Source organism: Adiantum capillus-veneris, chromosome 12, assembly GCF_014529385.1.
Source record: "Adiantum capillus-veneris isolate H3 chromosome 12, ASM1452938v2, whole genome shotgun sequence".
NCBI classification, from domain to species: domain Eukaryota; kingdom Viridiplantae; phylum Streptophyta; class Polypodiopsida; order Polypodiales; family Pteridaceae; genus Adiantum; species Adiantum capillus-veneris.
In genome coordinates this window covers 154,442,310-154,460,141 of record NC_140942.1, presented here as the reverse complement: position 1 = coordinate 154,460,141, position 17,832 = coordinate 154,442,310, and the positions used below count along the sequence as shown (strand labels likewise).

General features: G+C 44.8%; 1 protein-coding gene across 8 annotated transcripts in view; it reads left to right on the top strand.

Moving 5' to 3' along the window:
- The window catches only part of LOC147446715 (P-loop containing nucleoside triphosphate hydrolases superfamily protein), a 223,318-nt gene that overhangs the window by 107,737 nt on the left and 97,749 nt on the right, over positions 1-17,832 (top strand). For 7 of the 8 annotated variants that reach the window (XM_086525883.1, XM_086525880.1, XM_086525885.1 and 4 more), the window contains exons 21-22: positions 3,442-4,799; positions 4,919-5,232. In XM_086525883.1, the coding sequence (XP_086382009.1) occupies positions 3,442-4,799; positions 4,919-5,082 (1,522 nt within the window). In that variant the 3' untranslated portion in view covers positions 5,083-5,232. The remainder of the gene's footprint in view (positions 1-3,441; positions 4,800-4,918; positions 5,233-17,832) is intronic. The other variant, XM_086525886.1, reaches the window with a different exon arrangement.

Sequence of the window (17,832 nt, the reverse complement as noted above, 5' to 3'; positions counted from 1 at the left end):
CATGGCTCTATACAAATCATTGGTGGAACATGTACCTACTCTAGAGGGGATATCTGATTTAGTGCACTCCACTATTGGAGTGAAACAATGCTGTCCTTTGTCCCCTACTCTTATTTGGTTATGTATGTAGACAGAGAGGGTGACAGACGTCGCCGCGTCCAATTGGCAAGGACATGGATTCTATTGTTTCTATATAGTGAGAATTGTGTGCATATCGGACTCACTAGAGGATGCATTACATAGCTTTGCAGAGGAGAGTGGATTGTTTGTAAACCTTGGTAAAACCAAGTTTATGGTGTTTGACACCACATGGCACTGGATCAAGAGATCAACACCTACATTCACCTATGGTTAGGATAATGTGGAGTACACACATGTATACAATTATCTTGGGATAGTTTTCATTGGGCCAAGGTTTTCTTTGAAGAGAGCAGCAAAGACTAGACTAACCCAAGCATATGCGGCCTTGGGAGGATTGGAAAGGATGTGTTCATAGGTTCAGTTCCAGGAACCCCGAACAAAACTCTCTCTCTTTGACACCTTAGTATCTTTGGCTATGCTCTATGGGGTTCAGGTTTGGGGACCCTCTGTAGGTCGGGAGGGTGGAGAGGTATGGAGAGGCCCTTGTTATTTATGATCTCTCGGCTGATTAGCGCCAAGGCCTCCATACCACATGAGATCATTAGAGCGGAGTTGGCAGCCCCCCCCCCCCCAAGGACATAGAGGCACTTACTAGATCACTCTTCTTTATGCACAGCTTATGGGATGCTTACCAAAGATAGAAATGCCCGAGTGGCCCTTGAGTCCTCTAGATAGTTATCTTCGTAGGGGGACACATCATACTGGTTTGCCCAAATGTCATCATGGTTCTAGATACATGGCTTCAACATGGACAACTTACCCCCCTTCCAGTACTCCCTTGATGCACCATCGCTGTCTCTTACACAGGTGGAGATTACAAGACTACTCATTCGCCAAGACCTGACCCTGTTGGATACCAGGAGGGCATGGATAGAACCGATAGAGGAGTTGGGTATGATGATGGATTTCTATAGAGAGCATCGTTTCCAACCCACAGGGGATGGGTTTGTGATTCGACCCAGCTATATGGATACTAATCTTTCTCGTGGGTTATTGCTTAGATACGGACATCTTCCCACCAGCTTAGAATTGAGATTGGTAGGTTAAGAGGGATACCAGCAGTCAGCAAGATATGCCGCCTATGCCATACAGAGCCGGAGATGGAGATGTATTATATGTCAGTGTACAGTGTATTACGAGATACAAGGTCGCTTCCACTCTCTATTCAAAGACGACTCGGATCCCTCTCCTCTCTAGAGTCATGAGCTATCATGACCAGAGATGCCTTGGACTGTATCTACTTGAGTTACACAGACACAAAGCTTACTGAGGAGATCTGAAGAGAGACAATCCCAAAGACAGATTACCGATTACTTCTCACCAGACACTGGAGTGACAGAGGAGCAGATGCCGCTGCAAGCTCAGCTCAAACTCACACACGCGGTACCCTCGTTGATCGAGCACTGGAGCTAGGTAGATCGAGACGCCCGCGACTAAGGAGAGGAGCTTCGCAACATCGGCAGAGACTGCAGCTGAGGATTCGAGCCATACTATGTAGACATCCAAAGTACAGAGGAGGATAGACTCACGACCATTATATCACTCTCTTGTTCTAGACACCCAATGTAGTAGTGATCACACATATCCCACACAGTACCATCTAGTAGCACTCCTAGTTTCACTTTTAGCATCTCTTTTTTGTACCCAGACATGGTATCAAATTGACCAGTTTGTATCGGTTTGGTCTCATAGGTCATTTTGGCCTTTTGAAGTTGTTAATATATCATTTTATTTCATTGCAGTTCTCTGTGGTTCTCTCTTTCATTGCGTTCAGTCCTCCCAAGTGAAGTAAAGTAACATTGTCTTTGTGTGAAGTACTAGATACAAGTTCAAATCTTGAAACCCTTATGCTGCACCCGACATTATTGTATGGGGTACGGAATTGGGGACCTAGTCCATACCATTGAGTTGTTTTGGTCGGATGTATGATGGATGGAGAGATATGGATAATCAGTAGGCACTATGATCGATAGGGTGATATGATGTTTGTGCATAGTGCCACATGAAGTTGTCAGAGTGGAATTGGCAGCTACTTCAGTTGTTGTTGAGGCACTTACTGGTTCGTTGTCTTACATACATAGCTTGTGGGAACTTCCAAGTCATTGGTATTTTAGATTGGCCCTCCAGTCAGCTCGACAACTAGCTATGGTGGGAGGCTCTGGATGTTGGGCACATATGTCAGCTTGGTTTCAGTTCCATGGCTTCACTATGCACAGCCTGTCACCCTTTTAGTACTCTTTAGATGCAGCATCAATCCAATTTACACGTTCACAGATGAACACCATTATCAGACAAGAATCTCATGCAGATTTATACAGAGAGGACATGGATGGCTCCTTGAGAGTTGGCAGAGAAAATGGATTTTAACAAAAAGCACTTTCTTCAAATCCCTGAGGATGGATTTATTTTACGGCCGAGATACATGGACTCGCAACTTTCATATGGGCTTCGTTGTGTCATAGGAGAGATTTGGATCTTCGATCTCCTCCGATTAGATGTAGATAGAGGCATGTAGATACACTTTGGTATCTCGAGAGTGGAGAAATGCCAGCTATGCAACTTAGATACACACTCATAGGAGCATTACATTTGTTGGTGCCCATCGTGTTAGGAAATACGGAGTTGATTTCATGGCCTCTACAGAGACTTGTTCAGACCTCTATCCGGGGTGATGGATTACACTGACCACGAATGCCTTAAATTATTCTTGCTAAACCTATGTAGGCAGAAACTGACTTTATTGTGGAGGCCTACACGCCCTAGCAGAGGATTGAGGCAGAGGCAGGTGAAAAATCTCTTCTAGAGTTAGCAACTCCAATAGGACCCTAGAGTACGTCAGTTGTCAGCTCATGAACTCTCTTATATAAAGCTTCAGAGATTAGTAGATCTTGATGCCCTGCTACCTCTCGAAGATCACGTCACCAAAAAATTTATCATTGCCGCATCCAGGAAATTATTGAGAGGCATAGAGCAGCCCCTACAAGGTTCTCTATGGAGGAGGAGATTATTGAGAGGCATAGAGCAGCCCTTACGAGGTTCTCTATAGAGGAGGAAATTGAAGCCATGCTGCAGCGGCCCATCCAGGCCAAAATCACCTCTCTGCTGAAATTCAGCTCTCTGTTTATTAGCAGTGCATCCTGCCATGGGGAAGTTTTTCCTGTTTTGGTTATTCTATAGACCTTCATGTTTGTGAGTTTATGGTTTTCTTTTTCATTTTGGGTGATTGAAGAAACTGCTTGGGAGATTGATGTTGGACACATTAATTATTGTGACAAACGTTAACCATGCTGGCAATTACAGGTATCCTGGTGAAATAAGGCCTGGCAAAGTTGGTATCATAACTCCTTACCAGCAACAGCTTAGTTTGTTACGGGAGCGGTTTAAGAGAGTTCTTGGGCAAACTATAGCACAAGGCATAGAATTTAATACTGTAGATGGATTTCAAGGGCGTGAGGTTGATATACTTATCTTTTCCACAGTCCGTGGAACGAGCAGGAATGGGCAGAGCTCATCCAGGATTGGCTTTGTTGCCGATGTCCGAAGAATGAATGTAGCTCTGACGCGGGCCAGGTTCTCGTTATGGATCGTTTGCAATGCTGCTACCCTTCAGGCAAGCCCGCCTTGGGCTGCCCTTCTTCAAAATGCTAAGGAAAGAGGGTTACTGCATCGAGTAAAAGGTCCATATGGAGATTTCTTTGAGAAGGGGTGCTTTGATGAGAGGAGAGAGCAAAATGAAAGCAGTTTTAAAAAGCTGTCAACAGTGTCCTCAGATCATATCAATGCAAGAGTCGACCAAGTAAAGGCTAAGAATGACTCTGGAGAGTTTTCCATGTGTAAAGGGTCAGACAGTGTGCACAGGTCACTTCAAAGGAGTGATACTGCTGAAAATTCATTGAACAGGGCAGCTAAGGGTGTGAATATGAGGGACTATGCCATTAAGGGCACAGATATTGTGGAAACTGCAGGTGAACGCTCGTTTCGGGAGAAAGCTAGATATAATGAGAACAAAGAAGTGGAAGCATATAATCAAACTACATTGCGTAACAGGTATGAAACAAATAGCGACAAGTTGCAGTGCAAACCTCTAGCAGCTACATTAGAGTCAGAGGACTGTGATTCAAGAAAACCAAGTGAAATTTTGTCTGTTGTCAACAGCAGCAGGGAGAGTAAAGGCCAAGTGAGGTCACACAAAAGTGAAGTGCAAGAACAGCATTTAAACTTCAAAACATGGCGAGAAGTTGATAAGAGACATGGCCATAGAGAAGGCAGTGATTGTAGCAAGCAAGAAACAGGTGGTGCTGATAAAAGCACTGCTGGTCCCACACAAAACTTAATGCAAACTGTGGAACAGAAGAAATCTCAAGAGCTCGTGTCCGTGTCGGAAGACAAATATTTTGGAGGAGCATTAAATCCAAGAAGAAAGGTTACTGGACCAGATAAAGACAAAAGAAAGGTTGGAACAGGTGGGGTTGTGGCAACAAGATCGGATTTAGGAACTTCTCAGGATTATTCTTTACATGCAAATGCAAGAGTAATAAGCACTTGTCAGGTAGCTGTGGATAATGCAACTAACAAACGCCAATTAAACAGCAATGATATTGAAACGGAAGTGAAGATTTCAAGACCTTCCAAACGAAGTCGCCATGACAAAGCAGCAGGTATGATATGATGTTCCCTGAAGCTTTAAAGAGTATTGGAAGGTCTTGAAAAATTCCGAATTTGACTTATTTTTCTTTTCACTCTTTCTGCTGCTAATACATATGGAATTGGAGGGCAGGTCTCACATTGCGAGTAGACACCCAGATTACCAAGAGAATTCCATCTGGTGAAGTTCAGCATGTTGAAGACTGGGCTAGTAGCAGTGAAGATTGCTTGAATGCGGAATGGATTCACTTCCTTAAAGTTTTGAATGAGTCGAAGATTCGCTTTCCGTTACCTTGACAACATATAGTGAAGACCTCTGTCAAAAGAGGAAAGTGATTGATGACAAAGGACGACGTGCTGTTCTCCTGGAGGATTCATTTAAGCTGGAAAACACAATGCCAGATGCTGCATGCTCTCAAAGATGAATTTGATGGTCAAAGGATCAAGGTTGGCTCATGAAATTTCTATTTTGGCTGACTATCATTAAGTTTGCAGCACCATATGCATAACCTGTAGATTTTTATCTTAGCATCGTCCAAAAGTTTTTTTGAAAAGAAGCACATTTTCTTTCTTCTTATGACATGAAACCTTTAAAAGGTTTGATGTTTCCATCTATTTGTTTCTTAGCCTCTGGTCTAGCCAACCCTGTGAGAAACAATCGGTGAAGTAATTGAGGCCCATCGAAAGGAATTGGGGGCCTCAACCCCCAATTCCTTTCGATGGGCCTCAATTACTTCACCGATTGTTTCTCACAGGGTTGGCTAGACCAGAGGCTAAGAAACAAATAGATGGAAACATCAAACCTTTTAAAGGTTTCATGTCATAAGAAGAAAGAAAATGTGCTTCTTTTCAAACTTGAGGCAACCAATTCCTTTCGCTGGCCCCAATTACTTCCGTGGGGGACACTGGTTTTATCGCTTTTTTGACAAGTATGCTCATTGGTTTTAGGCCTTGGAAGCTCCTTTCTTTGTTTGTCTTCAGACAGGTTTTCAGAGCATTGTAAAATTGTCACATGAAACACATAAACGTGAACACAATGGTTAGGTTCTAAGAAAGCCACCCACTTGTTACAGATGGCCTTGAAAAGGGGTCCTTATCTCTGGCATGACTTCTTTCATATGAGCAATCTGTGAGAGGACGCTTCTTCAAGAAGTCTTTTTTCGCTTCCATGGAGGGGAAACGAAGGATCAATGCTCTCTCTTTTGAAGTCTCCCCATTCCCTTCTTCCCCTTCTCTTTTCTTCCCCACTCTCCATGCCTTAGTGTGTTTGGCCTCACCACCCATCATATGTAGGAGATCTTTGACCTCGCCTTCCACATTATCATAGTCTCTTAGGCCGGTTACACGTACATGCAAAGCTCTAGTCTTCCTTTTTTGCACTTCTTCTAGGGACATGTTAATGATTGTGGGAGCGGGAATGGCTGTTGGTTCTTTCCCCTTCGCTTTCTTGGCGAATTCTATCCACTTTTCGGCTTCATCTACCTTCTTTTGTGTTTTCGTGATTGCATCCACCCATCATAATGTTGTTACTTCGTGTTGCTTCTTCTTTCTCCTTGATTTTTCGCACTTGTTCTTTGATGTCATTGAGTTCGTTTACTCACAGAGGGCTCAATTTCTCCCTCCTCTAGTTCCCTCCCAACTTAAGCTTCCTCAAGCTCTCGTTTGAGGGTCGAGACCTCTTCTTGAAGCGCTTGGACTTCAGCCCCTAGGTCTTCCTTCTCTTTCCTCCATTGTGAGCCTTCATTGAAGACCATTTGGATGAGGTTGGCCTTCTCTTTCTACCACCCTTCCATTTCGGTCTGCCGTTCTTTCATCTCTTTCTCCACATGTGTTATCCTTTTTTTGGTGACCATGAATGTTGCCTTTGTCACAGCCGGTGGGGATTTGCACACAGGTGAGCTGACCTTGTTCTCCATTTTTTAATTTGCTGAACAATAGATTCAGCAGCTCCTTCGTTCTTCCTCTCCTCCTAATGTGCATTGTGTTTGCTTGTTGTAAGCAGGTCCTGTGCTTACGGTAAAAATAACAATGGCTGAAGACCTGCTGTGTGTTGTATCTGTAGGCAATTCTCTTGCATGTTACCCCAATCACATGCTCCCTGTATTAAAAAAGTTCAAGGGGACAGCTGGTACTTGTGTGATAGGTTGCGAGTAGGGACAGCAGCCTCTATTGTGCAGGGAAAGGATGCCACGCAATGCAGCGATTTGTGCGGGTTGCTGAACTGAACTATAGAGACACAGGCAGGGAACTTGCTAGGGAACTTTTTACCTTCTTCAGGAGTGGTTTTTTACCCTGGCCTTGAGTCTTTTTCGTTTGGCCATGTGCCTAGTTGTGTCTCGTTTTACAGTTTTCCGTTTAATGTCTACGGGCCTGCTATGTAAACAGTGCTGCGCTTGCTCTCAGAATAGGCACCATTTGGGCGTTCTGGGAGATTTTCTAGCAAGAGTATCATATTCTTTTTTCTTGGATGAGAGAGAAATGAAATGTTATATTAACGTCTTCAAAAGGCCAAAATGACCTATCAGACCAAATTGTTACAAAATTGTGAATCTGATACCATGTCTGGGTACAAAAAGACTAGAACAAAATACTACCACTACTACTAGAATCAGAGAGAGAGAGAGAGAGAGAGAGAGAGAGAGAGAGAGAGAGAGAGAGAGAGAGAGAGAGAGAGAGAGAGAGAGAGAGAGAGAGATTTTATTATCGTCCTCGAAGGTCATATGGGACCTAAGTTACATGGGATGTAGTATGTGTACGGTTGATGAGTGATTTTACGTTTGGAGAGAAAAGTGTGTAGGTCTAAGTCATGACTGAAATTGTGAGGGAAGCAAGTTCAGATGTGACCAAAAGCTGAGCACTCTAGTAGTGTGTGGTACTCAGACTCTCAAACTTGCAGTGAGCATAATGTGCACAATCGATTTGACTCTTCTCCATTGCCCCAATGCCTTGTGTCGCATCGAAGGGAGTGGGAACTAAGCCGAATGACTGCGATAGTGGGTATCGTTGACAAGGGGATAGGCTCAAGCATATAAGGGTGAGTGCGGTTTCCTCCTTCAGCGAAGAACATGGTTTTGTAGTTGAGGGCGATATGGGTGGTGCAATGTATGAAGCTTGACCCACCGGATTCCTCCCAAATAGAAAAGCTTCATTTACTTGGGAGTCTATTGAGGCATCACGTGGCAAGTGTAATGTATCCTATCTCCCAAACCACTTCTTCATGTCTTGCGTCCATCCCGTGCTCAGGACCTTGCTTTTATGCGTCTTTTTAACTTTTTTTCTTGCTTCCCATGCAATTGTAAGAAGTCGATGTGAGGGGTTTTGACGCATCTTTATCAGTGTGATAGGAAACGTGTCGGGGTTTTGTGCGTTTTGGAGTTTTGAGGTTTTTGAAACGTTTCGTTTTGGAGCTATAATTATACATTGAATATGCATACAAATTCACTTGTCAAGACATGTGAAATACCAAAACCTAGATGTGAGACTTGAGTCACAAGTGAACAAGGTAAGAGCTGAAATTGAAATACCAAGCCAAGCCAAAACCATAATAAATCACAACAACAAAATAAATAACAATGTCTAAACTCATGTGCTCATAACAAGAGTCATGACTCAAATAACACCTCCAGTTCCTAATACATGAGCTGAGTTTTGGCCAAACTATATCAACTGTCCAAATATGGATAAGCAGCTAGCTAGATTCCTCCTCAGAGGAGTCGCTACCAAACTCCTCAACATCACTGTCACTACTGGATGCACTATCTTCAGAAAGCAACGTCTCTCATAACCAGAGAGCGCCTAGTAGTACTAGTTGACCAGAATGCCCTCCACTGCGAGGCCTGGTAGATATCGCATGAGATGGAACCTCATCTGCCTCCATGGTTCCGGTCTCAATAGCAAGTTGGAAAGCACGAGCATGGGATTGTGTGACACGCCTAAATTGTGTCTGGTCTTGTCTAAGAAAGTCATAGGCAAGATCCTCATTAGTGCGTCTTTCAATGAAGCTGATGTCAATTGCCTCCTTGCCTCTAAGCTACGTTCGAACTTCTCAATGATTGAGGCATCAATATCTTTCACCTTCCATTGGACCACCGCCTCTCCATTCCCATGTGAAAGCCTTAATTTATCTAAAAGTCTGAAATTTGCTAGACGTACACCGGCTTGTCAAGCTGAGATGTACTCAATTTGTAAAAGTCAAGACAACAATCAAGTATTTAGAAGCTAGCCATCTGAAACGGAAAATTGGAAAGGTAGAACTTATAAAGCAATGTAGCAACTTGTTACACTTGCAACGCACCTGTTTCTCTTTCTGGTGTGAATGTCAGCGCAAGTGCTCCAGATGCGCTCGGTTGCACGAGTGGTACACTCATGCAATAAGGTGCGCAAGGCAACCTTGTAAAGTGTAGGAGTAAGCAGTCCATTTATCTCCCACCATGAGACAACTTGTCTTTTACTCTCTTGTACCAAGGCAACAACAGGAGTGAAGTAATGTCGATCTTGAGAGAACAAAATGGATTCCTCTTCAATGCTATGAATAATGAGAGAAGCAAAAATTAGATGGATGCATTGGTTGTGTATTGAGATACGTTTTCTTTAAATATTAACACAATGCTTCGTACTTATGTCTTACACTTTTTAGTAGTGTAAACTTTTTTGATATATTCCGCCCATGCAGCAAGCAGTTTTCGGTCATTCCAATGCTCAAGATTCTTGTAAAGATTGTTGAGCATGTATAGCACGATGTGGATTGGTTTATGAAACCAAGCAGATCGCACGTTCCAAAGATGTGCAAGATCATCCGCTCTAGAAGAAAAAAGTTAAATGTAATTAAACTTTATAAGTAAATTATCTATAATTGTTTGAAAGAATGTGATCTGACCAAGTAATAGCCTTTGTTTTCTTGCTTCCATACCAATTACCCCACTGTACACTGCAAATCAAGCGTCGTAGAGCATCTTTGGACTGCACCAATCTACATTGTACAAGTAGAAAGCTCATGACTCATGAGTACTTAGACAAGTTTATTGAAAATTGTTAAGCTAAGGTAAAAAAAAAGATCAAGATTTTTTACCTCTGAAGCACAAGGAACAAGTAGCCAAATCTTGTCTTGGGAAGCTTCACCAGGTTATATTGACATACATCACGAAAGAGTGCCAAAGCTTGTTCGAGACAGGCTCCACCAAAGGAAGCTTTGCAATATCCTCACAAAAAAGATCAAGAGAGTGTGATGCATAGGGTGTGGACACAATATGAGGATATTTTCTTCTACCATGCGTCCCATTGATGCACAATTTGAGCCATTATCAGTAACTACTTGGACCACATTGCGAGGTCCAATCTCCTCAATGGCCTGGCATATATGTGTAGTTATCCATTCACCTGTGATGTGCAATCCGGGAGTAGAAGCATCAATGGCTCTCAATAAAGTGGTCCTGGCGCAACTAGAGACTAGTATGTTGATCTTATGGTGGGGCTTCGGAAAAATTGCACTCTCCATTTAGATGATTGATTCATAGACAATGAACGACATAGAGCAAAAACAAGTACTTTGTAGTCGAAAGTTACAACTTACGATAGCACTCCATCCATCCGATATGATGGAACATCCATAGCGTTGCCAACACGCTTGCAAGCCTTCCAAATCCTTCTTGATTTGCCTCACTTGGCGCCTTAAGTGCTTTGTTCTCAATACCTGTGCATTCACAGGACGTAATCCGGTAGCACCAACGGCTACTGCAGTAACTAAGGCATTGTAGAATTTGTGGTATGCAGGTGAACATGCAATTCTAAATGCAAGATTGCATTGATACATCAGCAATCTCTGCATCTTTCTTAAGCTTTGGTGCATAGCGTGATGCGAGTGTGGTTTGCACATGAGAAGGCATGGTTTGCTTCTTCTTGCTGGCATAAGCATGAATTTGCGAGGAAGAAGCAACATATGGGAAAGCACACCTGACTCGTTGATATGTGACGATCTCTCAATTGTGCTTGAAGTGCCACCATCATTTCCGACGAAATTGTCGTTTGAGTAGCAATGTCCTCGTTTTCCACTTTGTCTTGAGCTCTGTTTTTAGCTTCACGTACTTCTTTGTTTGCTCCGTTGTTTAGCTTCCACATTCTTGAGATCAATGACTACTTGAGGTAAGGAAGCCTTTATCATCGATTTTACTCCCAGCCATCTTGCCTCAATGCCACCATGGGAGAAGAAAGTGGCCTCCCGTATGTTTTTACATCCATGATCACCAACGCTGCCACCCATGTGAAGTGATCGGTGAGTCTAGTAAGGCTCCTGTGAAGGACATCTCCACAAAGCTTGCATAAAACAACCCTACTTCCGGATGTTCCATATTTTACAATGGGTAATGTTAAATCCCATGCTTCAAGCTGAGCTTGCTGTATAGGAGCCATGAAATTGGAGAAATTCTCTTTTGTAAGTATAGAAATTGATATCAAATCCTGAATTTGTTGTTGTCAGGAGTCAATTTCTGAATGTGTGTGTGAGAACCTAGAGAAAGAGAGAAATGAAATGAAAGGAAATGTTATATTTGAAGGGGATCGGAGAGCACCATAGACGGAGAGTGAGAGAGAGAAGGAGACACACGACACACAGATATGGGTGGGGAGACTCAATGAGTGAGCAATCCCCTATACACTTATGCTATGTATATGGTATACAAGTCAGTGGGCGCCAAGACTCTAGGCGGTCGGGCAAGGCACAGGCGCCTATATCCCAACAACCTCCCACTTAAAGGTGACTGTGCCTTTAAGCAAGGGAACCTAGTCTAAAGACTACAAAAGGTGAGAGAAAATCGCTCTCAACCAATGCCCACTGGTTGGCTGTGATCATGTGCATCCGGCTGTCCTGCTCCCGTGTAAGTCCATACACCACCAGACGTACCGCACACGTACTACAAGTATGTCCGCAATACCTGCATTTCTCCCTCGTGCACTATGCCAGCATGAGTCAACAAACGACTGACAACCCCAACTGCAAATGCTCCCATTGCAGCTGCGATATCCGGTCTCAAGATCAACATCTCATACATGAGACCACCGAATGCCGATGCAATGCTAGCGTGCCCTGCTAGCTCTACGGAGCATGCATCAATATATATATCCCTGGCAATAGGCATCTCTGACTGACAAGGCGTGTCAGCCACATGCATCTCCTGACTGTCCGCAAAAGACACATCAACCTGGCGTGCAACCTCAGAGGAAACCAACTGCTCTAGATGTCTGCTGGAAGACATATCCTGCACAACTATATCCCCATGCCCACTGTCGAGCATAGAAAGGAATGATTGCATAATCGCTGATATCTCAGCCTCCTCTGCAATCATCGACTGGAAACATGACCACTCAATTTGTTGTGACTCACTAGAGCTCTCATGCTCTAACTCCTTATGCATAGACTCTTGCACAACGTCCTCCTGTCGTGACTCACTAGAGCAAGACCGTCTACCTGTCTATCCTGCATAGGAGTATCTCGCACAATTGACTCTTTGCTTTGCTCAGTCACTAGCAAAGCATGCATGTCTGCCTCTGTCACCTCTCTGTGTGACTGCTCAAGTCGTGCCCCAATTGTGTGCACAACGAGCTCAGTACTCTGCACTCCTTGCAAAGCACCCTGCAACCCATGAGCAAAAGAGACTGTCCGGGTCTCTCGCTCTCTGCATGGCTGTAATAAGATTGAAACTCGACCATCTCGCACCAGTACTACGTGCAATGGGTACTATGTGCCAACTCTAGCACCTCTCGCAATCACTAGCGAACCCAAATCCACGCATAAAATCTCTCGCAGTAGTGTAACCACACTGTGCTCCAGAAATGGCAATGATGCAAATCCCAAATGCCAAGTGTACGATGCTCCTGTAGAGTAAACCAAGCTCTTGTATGGCTGTAAAGTATGGCTGCAAATCAGCCCCAAAACAGCCCCAAAATTCAGCTCTTAAATAGCTGCATAAACAAGTCACAAACGTGTCCCAGATCAGCCTACAACTGAGCCATACATGGACACCTGCAAAGAGGAAACAATGGCTGAAAATTCAGCGCCCAAATAAGCCCTCAAACCTGCCTGTAAACTTGTGAACTTGTAGCTGAAACCTGCTGAAAAACCTCAAGCCGTTAGTTCGAATCCGGCTACCTAGCTCGTAACCACACAAGCATACATCACAATATTCACTCCTGTGAGAGTGCCAAGATAACTGTATGCCTGTCAAACCGTGAGCTAATCACCAAGCCCACACTGTGCGGTATCGATGCATACACACGCACAAATCTCCCACCTGTAGAGAACACTGCACGAAAATGCTGAATGCAACCCGTAATCTCTACCTAGATCGCATAAATGATGCGCATAAAACTCCTGGGAAAATTTCGCCAGAGTTTCGACGCACAGGGGCTATCAACACAAAATAACCGTTGTCCTGCAAGCCAATACAATGAGCAATCAATGCGCATCAAACTACACTCAACATACATGCATAAGCTCTGCAAACCTGTGTCCAACAAATGCTCACAAAGAGTACCACAGGTGACCATACATGTCATCCACAACCAACCTCTGTACTTGCTCACAAGATCTAGTGCTCACCACATAAGCATACATAGAGCATTACCCGCTCAAAGACCATGTATGCAAGCCACAACAGTGCAGAAGAAACACTCAACTGCAACTGGCAACACCTTTGGGACTCGGGAGTACTGGACTCAACCTGTACCTGGGAGTCAAACCCGATCTTGCAACACCTCATGTGTGCCTGCTACCTGCAGCGTGCACGGGTAAGCTGTCTACAGAGCAAAGAAAACAACAGAGCCGAAAACTGTCTTGAAAAACAGTCTCTGTGTTTTTAATTTCAGACGCACCTGCACTCCGAATCAGAGAATGATTCCTTCTACAAAGTCGTAGAGCTTGAAGCCAGCTCCGTTTTGAACCAAAAAGTTTTGGAATCGGAGCTTTGTAGCTCAAGTTATGAGCAAAACAGTAGACTGTTGTCAAACCGCCAAAAAACTGAACGACTTTCTTCTGTGCTTCTTTGAGCTCATAGAAAGGCTCAAACTCACTTCCCACCTCGATGCGTGAGCTGAATGTATCAATCTCACAATGCTTCCATGTCTATGGAAGCTCCAAGCTCCAATCTGTCGCCGATGTAGCCGTTGCAAAGCTTGCCGAGAAGAGGGAAGATGCTATACATAGTGGGCTGATCTGTAGAGGAACTGTCGACTGATCTGTGAGCACTAGGAAGCTCCCGAGAGCTCTCCTGCAAGCCTCTGTATGGTTCTCCACAAGCCTCCTCTATTTCGTTGCTCAGATCTGTGACCTCTCCGCCATAGCCGACGAGTTCATCGCGAAGCCGTCCATCTACGCTCTCACACTTGTCGCTCTGATACCAATTGTCGCTCTGATACCAATTGAAGGGGATTGGAGAGCACCATAGACGGAGAGTGAGAGAGAGAAGGAGACACACGACACACAGATATGGGTGGGGTGACTCAATGAGTGAGCAACCCCCTATACACTTATGCTATGTATAAGGTATACAAGTCAGTGGGCGCCCAGACTCTGGGCGGCCGGGCAAGGCACAGGCGCCTATACCCCAACAATATTAACGTCTTTGAAAGGCCAAAAGAACCTATGAGACCAAAAAGTTACAATTGGTGAATCTGATATCATGTCTGAGTACGAAAAGTACAAGGAACTAACACTAGAAAACACTGTGGAGATGAATTTGAAGCTGATTCGGGATTGAAACGAGATAGAGGGGGGAGGGGTTTGGTGGGTTCAAATGAAATCTCTCATCGATCGTTGTCCAATCTCATCAACATCCTTCATGGTTAGTACTCTGGTTGGGCGTCTTGCATGTCGAGCTAGAGTGATCTGTATCTTCTGTTGCAGCCTTCGTCGATGGTGGGGGACCCCTCGAGGTCGTGGGCGTCTGGATCTGCCTAGCTCAATGGCTCAATCAATCAACATACCTCTAGTGTGGGTGGGCTCTAAGATCTGTTGTGGTGACTGCTCCTTTGGCTCTCCCCTGGCTGGTGTAAAGAAATTTGTGATTCGTCTCTGAGACTGTCTCTCACCTGATGTCCTCAGCAAGCTCTCCCTAAGTCTGCGTAGCTCTAGCAGGAATAATCCGAGACATCTCTGATCCTCGTATCTCATGACTCTAGAAAATGGTCCGAAACCTTTTCTGAACAGACAGTGGAAGCGGCCACGTATCTCATAGGACGTCGAGCAATGAGGTGTAGTGCAGCTCTGTCTCTGGTTCTAAGTGACATAGGTGACATATCTTGGCCCTTGTTGGTACCCCTCGAAATCGGCCAATCTCGATCTGGAGCTGATGTGAGGATGTGCGTATCTGCCCAATAGCGCATTTGTATCGCCTAGTTGTTGAGATGACTCCAGGGCAAGCCGAGCATATCTGTCCCTAGGGAGATCCCATAAACAGTTGATAAATGATACTGATCTAGTCAATGCCTCAACCATGGGGGGGGGGGGGGGGGGGTTGGATAATCTCATGCGGCACTGAGGCCTTAGCCCGAATCATTCGAGCGATCATAGAGACCAAAGGCCGCTCCATTTATCTCCATCCATTTGTGTTGCCATATCTCCCATGATGGTCTACTGAGGGTCCTCATACCTGAACTCCGTAGAGCATAGCTGAAGTCACTAGGGTCTCATAAAGCCAAAGCTTTGTTCGTGGTTCTTGAAACTGAACCTGCGAACACATCTTCTCCGGTCCTCCCAAGGCTGCATATGCTCTCGTAGAGAGAGAGAGAGAGAGAGAGAGAGAGAGAGAGAGAGAGAGAGAGAGAGAGAGAGAGAGAGAGAGAGAGAGAGAGAGATTTTATTATCGTCCTCGGAGGTCAAATATGACCTATGGGACCAAAGTTACATGTGATGTAGTATGTGTATGGCTGATGAGTGACTCTCGATGCTCCAAAATTGTGGTGATGAGAGTCGCAATGGAGAGCCCACACTTTGGTTGGGAGAGGAAAGTGTGTAGGTCTAAGTTATGGCTGAAAATGTGAGAGAAGCAAGTTCGGATGTAACCAAAAGCTGAGCAGTCTAGTAGTGTGTGGTACTCAGACTCTCGAACTTGCAGTGAGCATAATGTGCACAATTGATTTGACTCTTCTCCATTGCCCCAACGCCCTATCTCGCATCGAAGGAAATGGGAGCTACGCCGAATGGCTGCGATAGTGCGTATCGCCGACCAGGGGATAGACTCAGGTGAACCATGTCGGACATGCCCTGAGTAGGGCGTACCTGTCCTACCACTGTCTTATATAAATCTAAGATCCCCCAGATCAGCGCTATGTGCACCCCCATGTCTTGCAATCTGCGTATGAGTCTGGCTCGTGGCACTGTAGCAAAGGCTTTGCGGAAATCCACGAAGCTACAATATATCCTCTTGCCATGGTGTCTGCCCTCCTCAATAATGGCTCTGAGTGTCAAAATCTAGTCAAGAGTGGAGAAAACTTTGCTAAACCCTTCCCGTCCTGCTGCCCGTATGCCCTCTCTCTTTGCCCATCCACTCAACTCATGCTCATGAATTGATGCATATAGCCTAGCTAGAGTGTGACCAACCATGATGGTTCGGTAATTCCTGGGAAGCATAGGATCTCCCGACTTGAAGATAGGCACAATAGTGGACATACTCCAAGTCTCAGGGGAACCCTCATACATGGCTCTATTAAACATCATAGCAAGAGGCTCTGCAAGCATATCTCTGGCATGGATAAAGTGCTCTGCTTCTAGACCATCATGATCCTGTGCTCTTCCTGTCTTCGTCTTGTCAATGGCTTTCCTTACCCTCTTAGCAATAAAGAAAGTACATGTTTCTAGGCATGCCTCTGGAGGGTCAGGCAAAGGTGGCTGCCTTGATGCTATATAGAGAGATGTAGCATGTTCCCCCCATGTCTCTGTGGAAGTGATGGCTGGCTGTGGAGAGTGCTCATTGAAAAGCCTCCATGCCTCACTAGACTCCTGACTCATAAACAACTGATACAGAGCACGCTCTAATTGAGATAGGTAAGCCCTCTTCTTTCGTCGCACTAGGCGGCGGAAGATAATCCGTGAGTGTCTATGTGTAGTAGTACCCATGAGCACCTCTATCTGTAATTTGATCCTCGTCTCTCTACACTTCTCATCATACCAACTATTCTGAGGCATCTTCCCAGATCGTCTGCATCTAGGCTGGCTGTGGGGATATGCCTTTGATGTTGCATCATGTAGCGTCTTTGTCAGAATCTGGGTGAGCTCATCTAGTGGTCGTTTTGGCTCCTGAGTGCATAATTGCCCGTATATCTCATCAGTGTCTGTGTGATCCGTCTCCCTCGTGAAGGTATACCGAGTATGTGTGGAGGCCTCTCCCAATGGAGCTATGTTGAAATGGAACGATAGAGTGAAAGACAAGATAGCATGATCGACTGCTACCCAACCGGCCTAGTTCCCACCACGAAATCCTGAAAGGAAGGAATGAGTCTTGGCGGAGCCATAACATAATACACTGTACTAACGCCATGCCGATAGTAAAACCACCAGCTGCAGGGAATCTTTGGAGACCATTCAAAATGGCCAATCCATGTGTAGTCCCATATCAATCAAGTATCTGCCATACTCAGTGTGCTCCTCATCCTGTGATAATCTAGACATGCCCATTTTTGTAATATCAAGCTCCCGCATCAACTCCTCTGAGGTATCATAGAATACTGTGTGGTGATGGGCAGTCCTAGCATTGAAATCCCCCAAGATAATAATGTCGCCATCTTTGCAAAACTCCCATATATCATCATTTAAAACAGAGAAGGGGGACTGTCTTCTAGGTAATGCATATACTGACGTACTAGGAGGGAAATAGCAAATAGCGATGTAGAGATATCTGCCTGTCTCTGCCTTCAGTCTCACCCACATGTACCTAGCATGCTCATCCCTCCGAGCTATATGTATCACAGACTATAGCTCCTCCCTGAATAAGACTGCCACTCCTCTTGAACCTCGTCTTTTGTGCTCTGATCGAGTCTCCCGTCTGCAAGTTGTCTCTGATC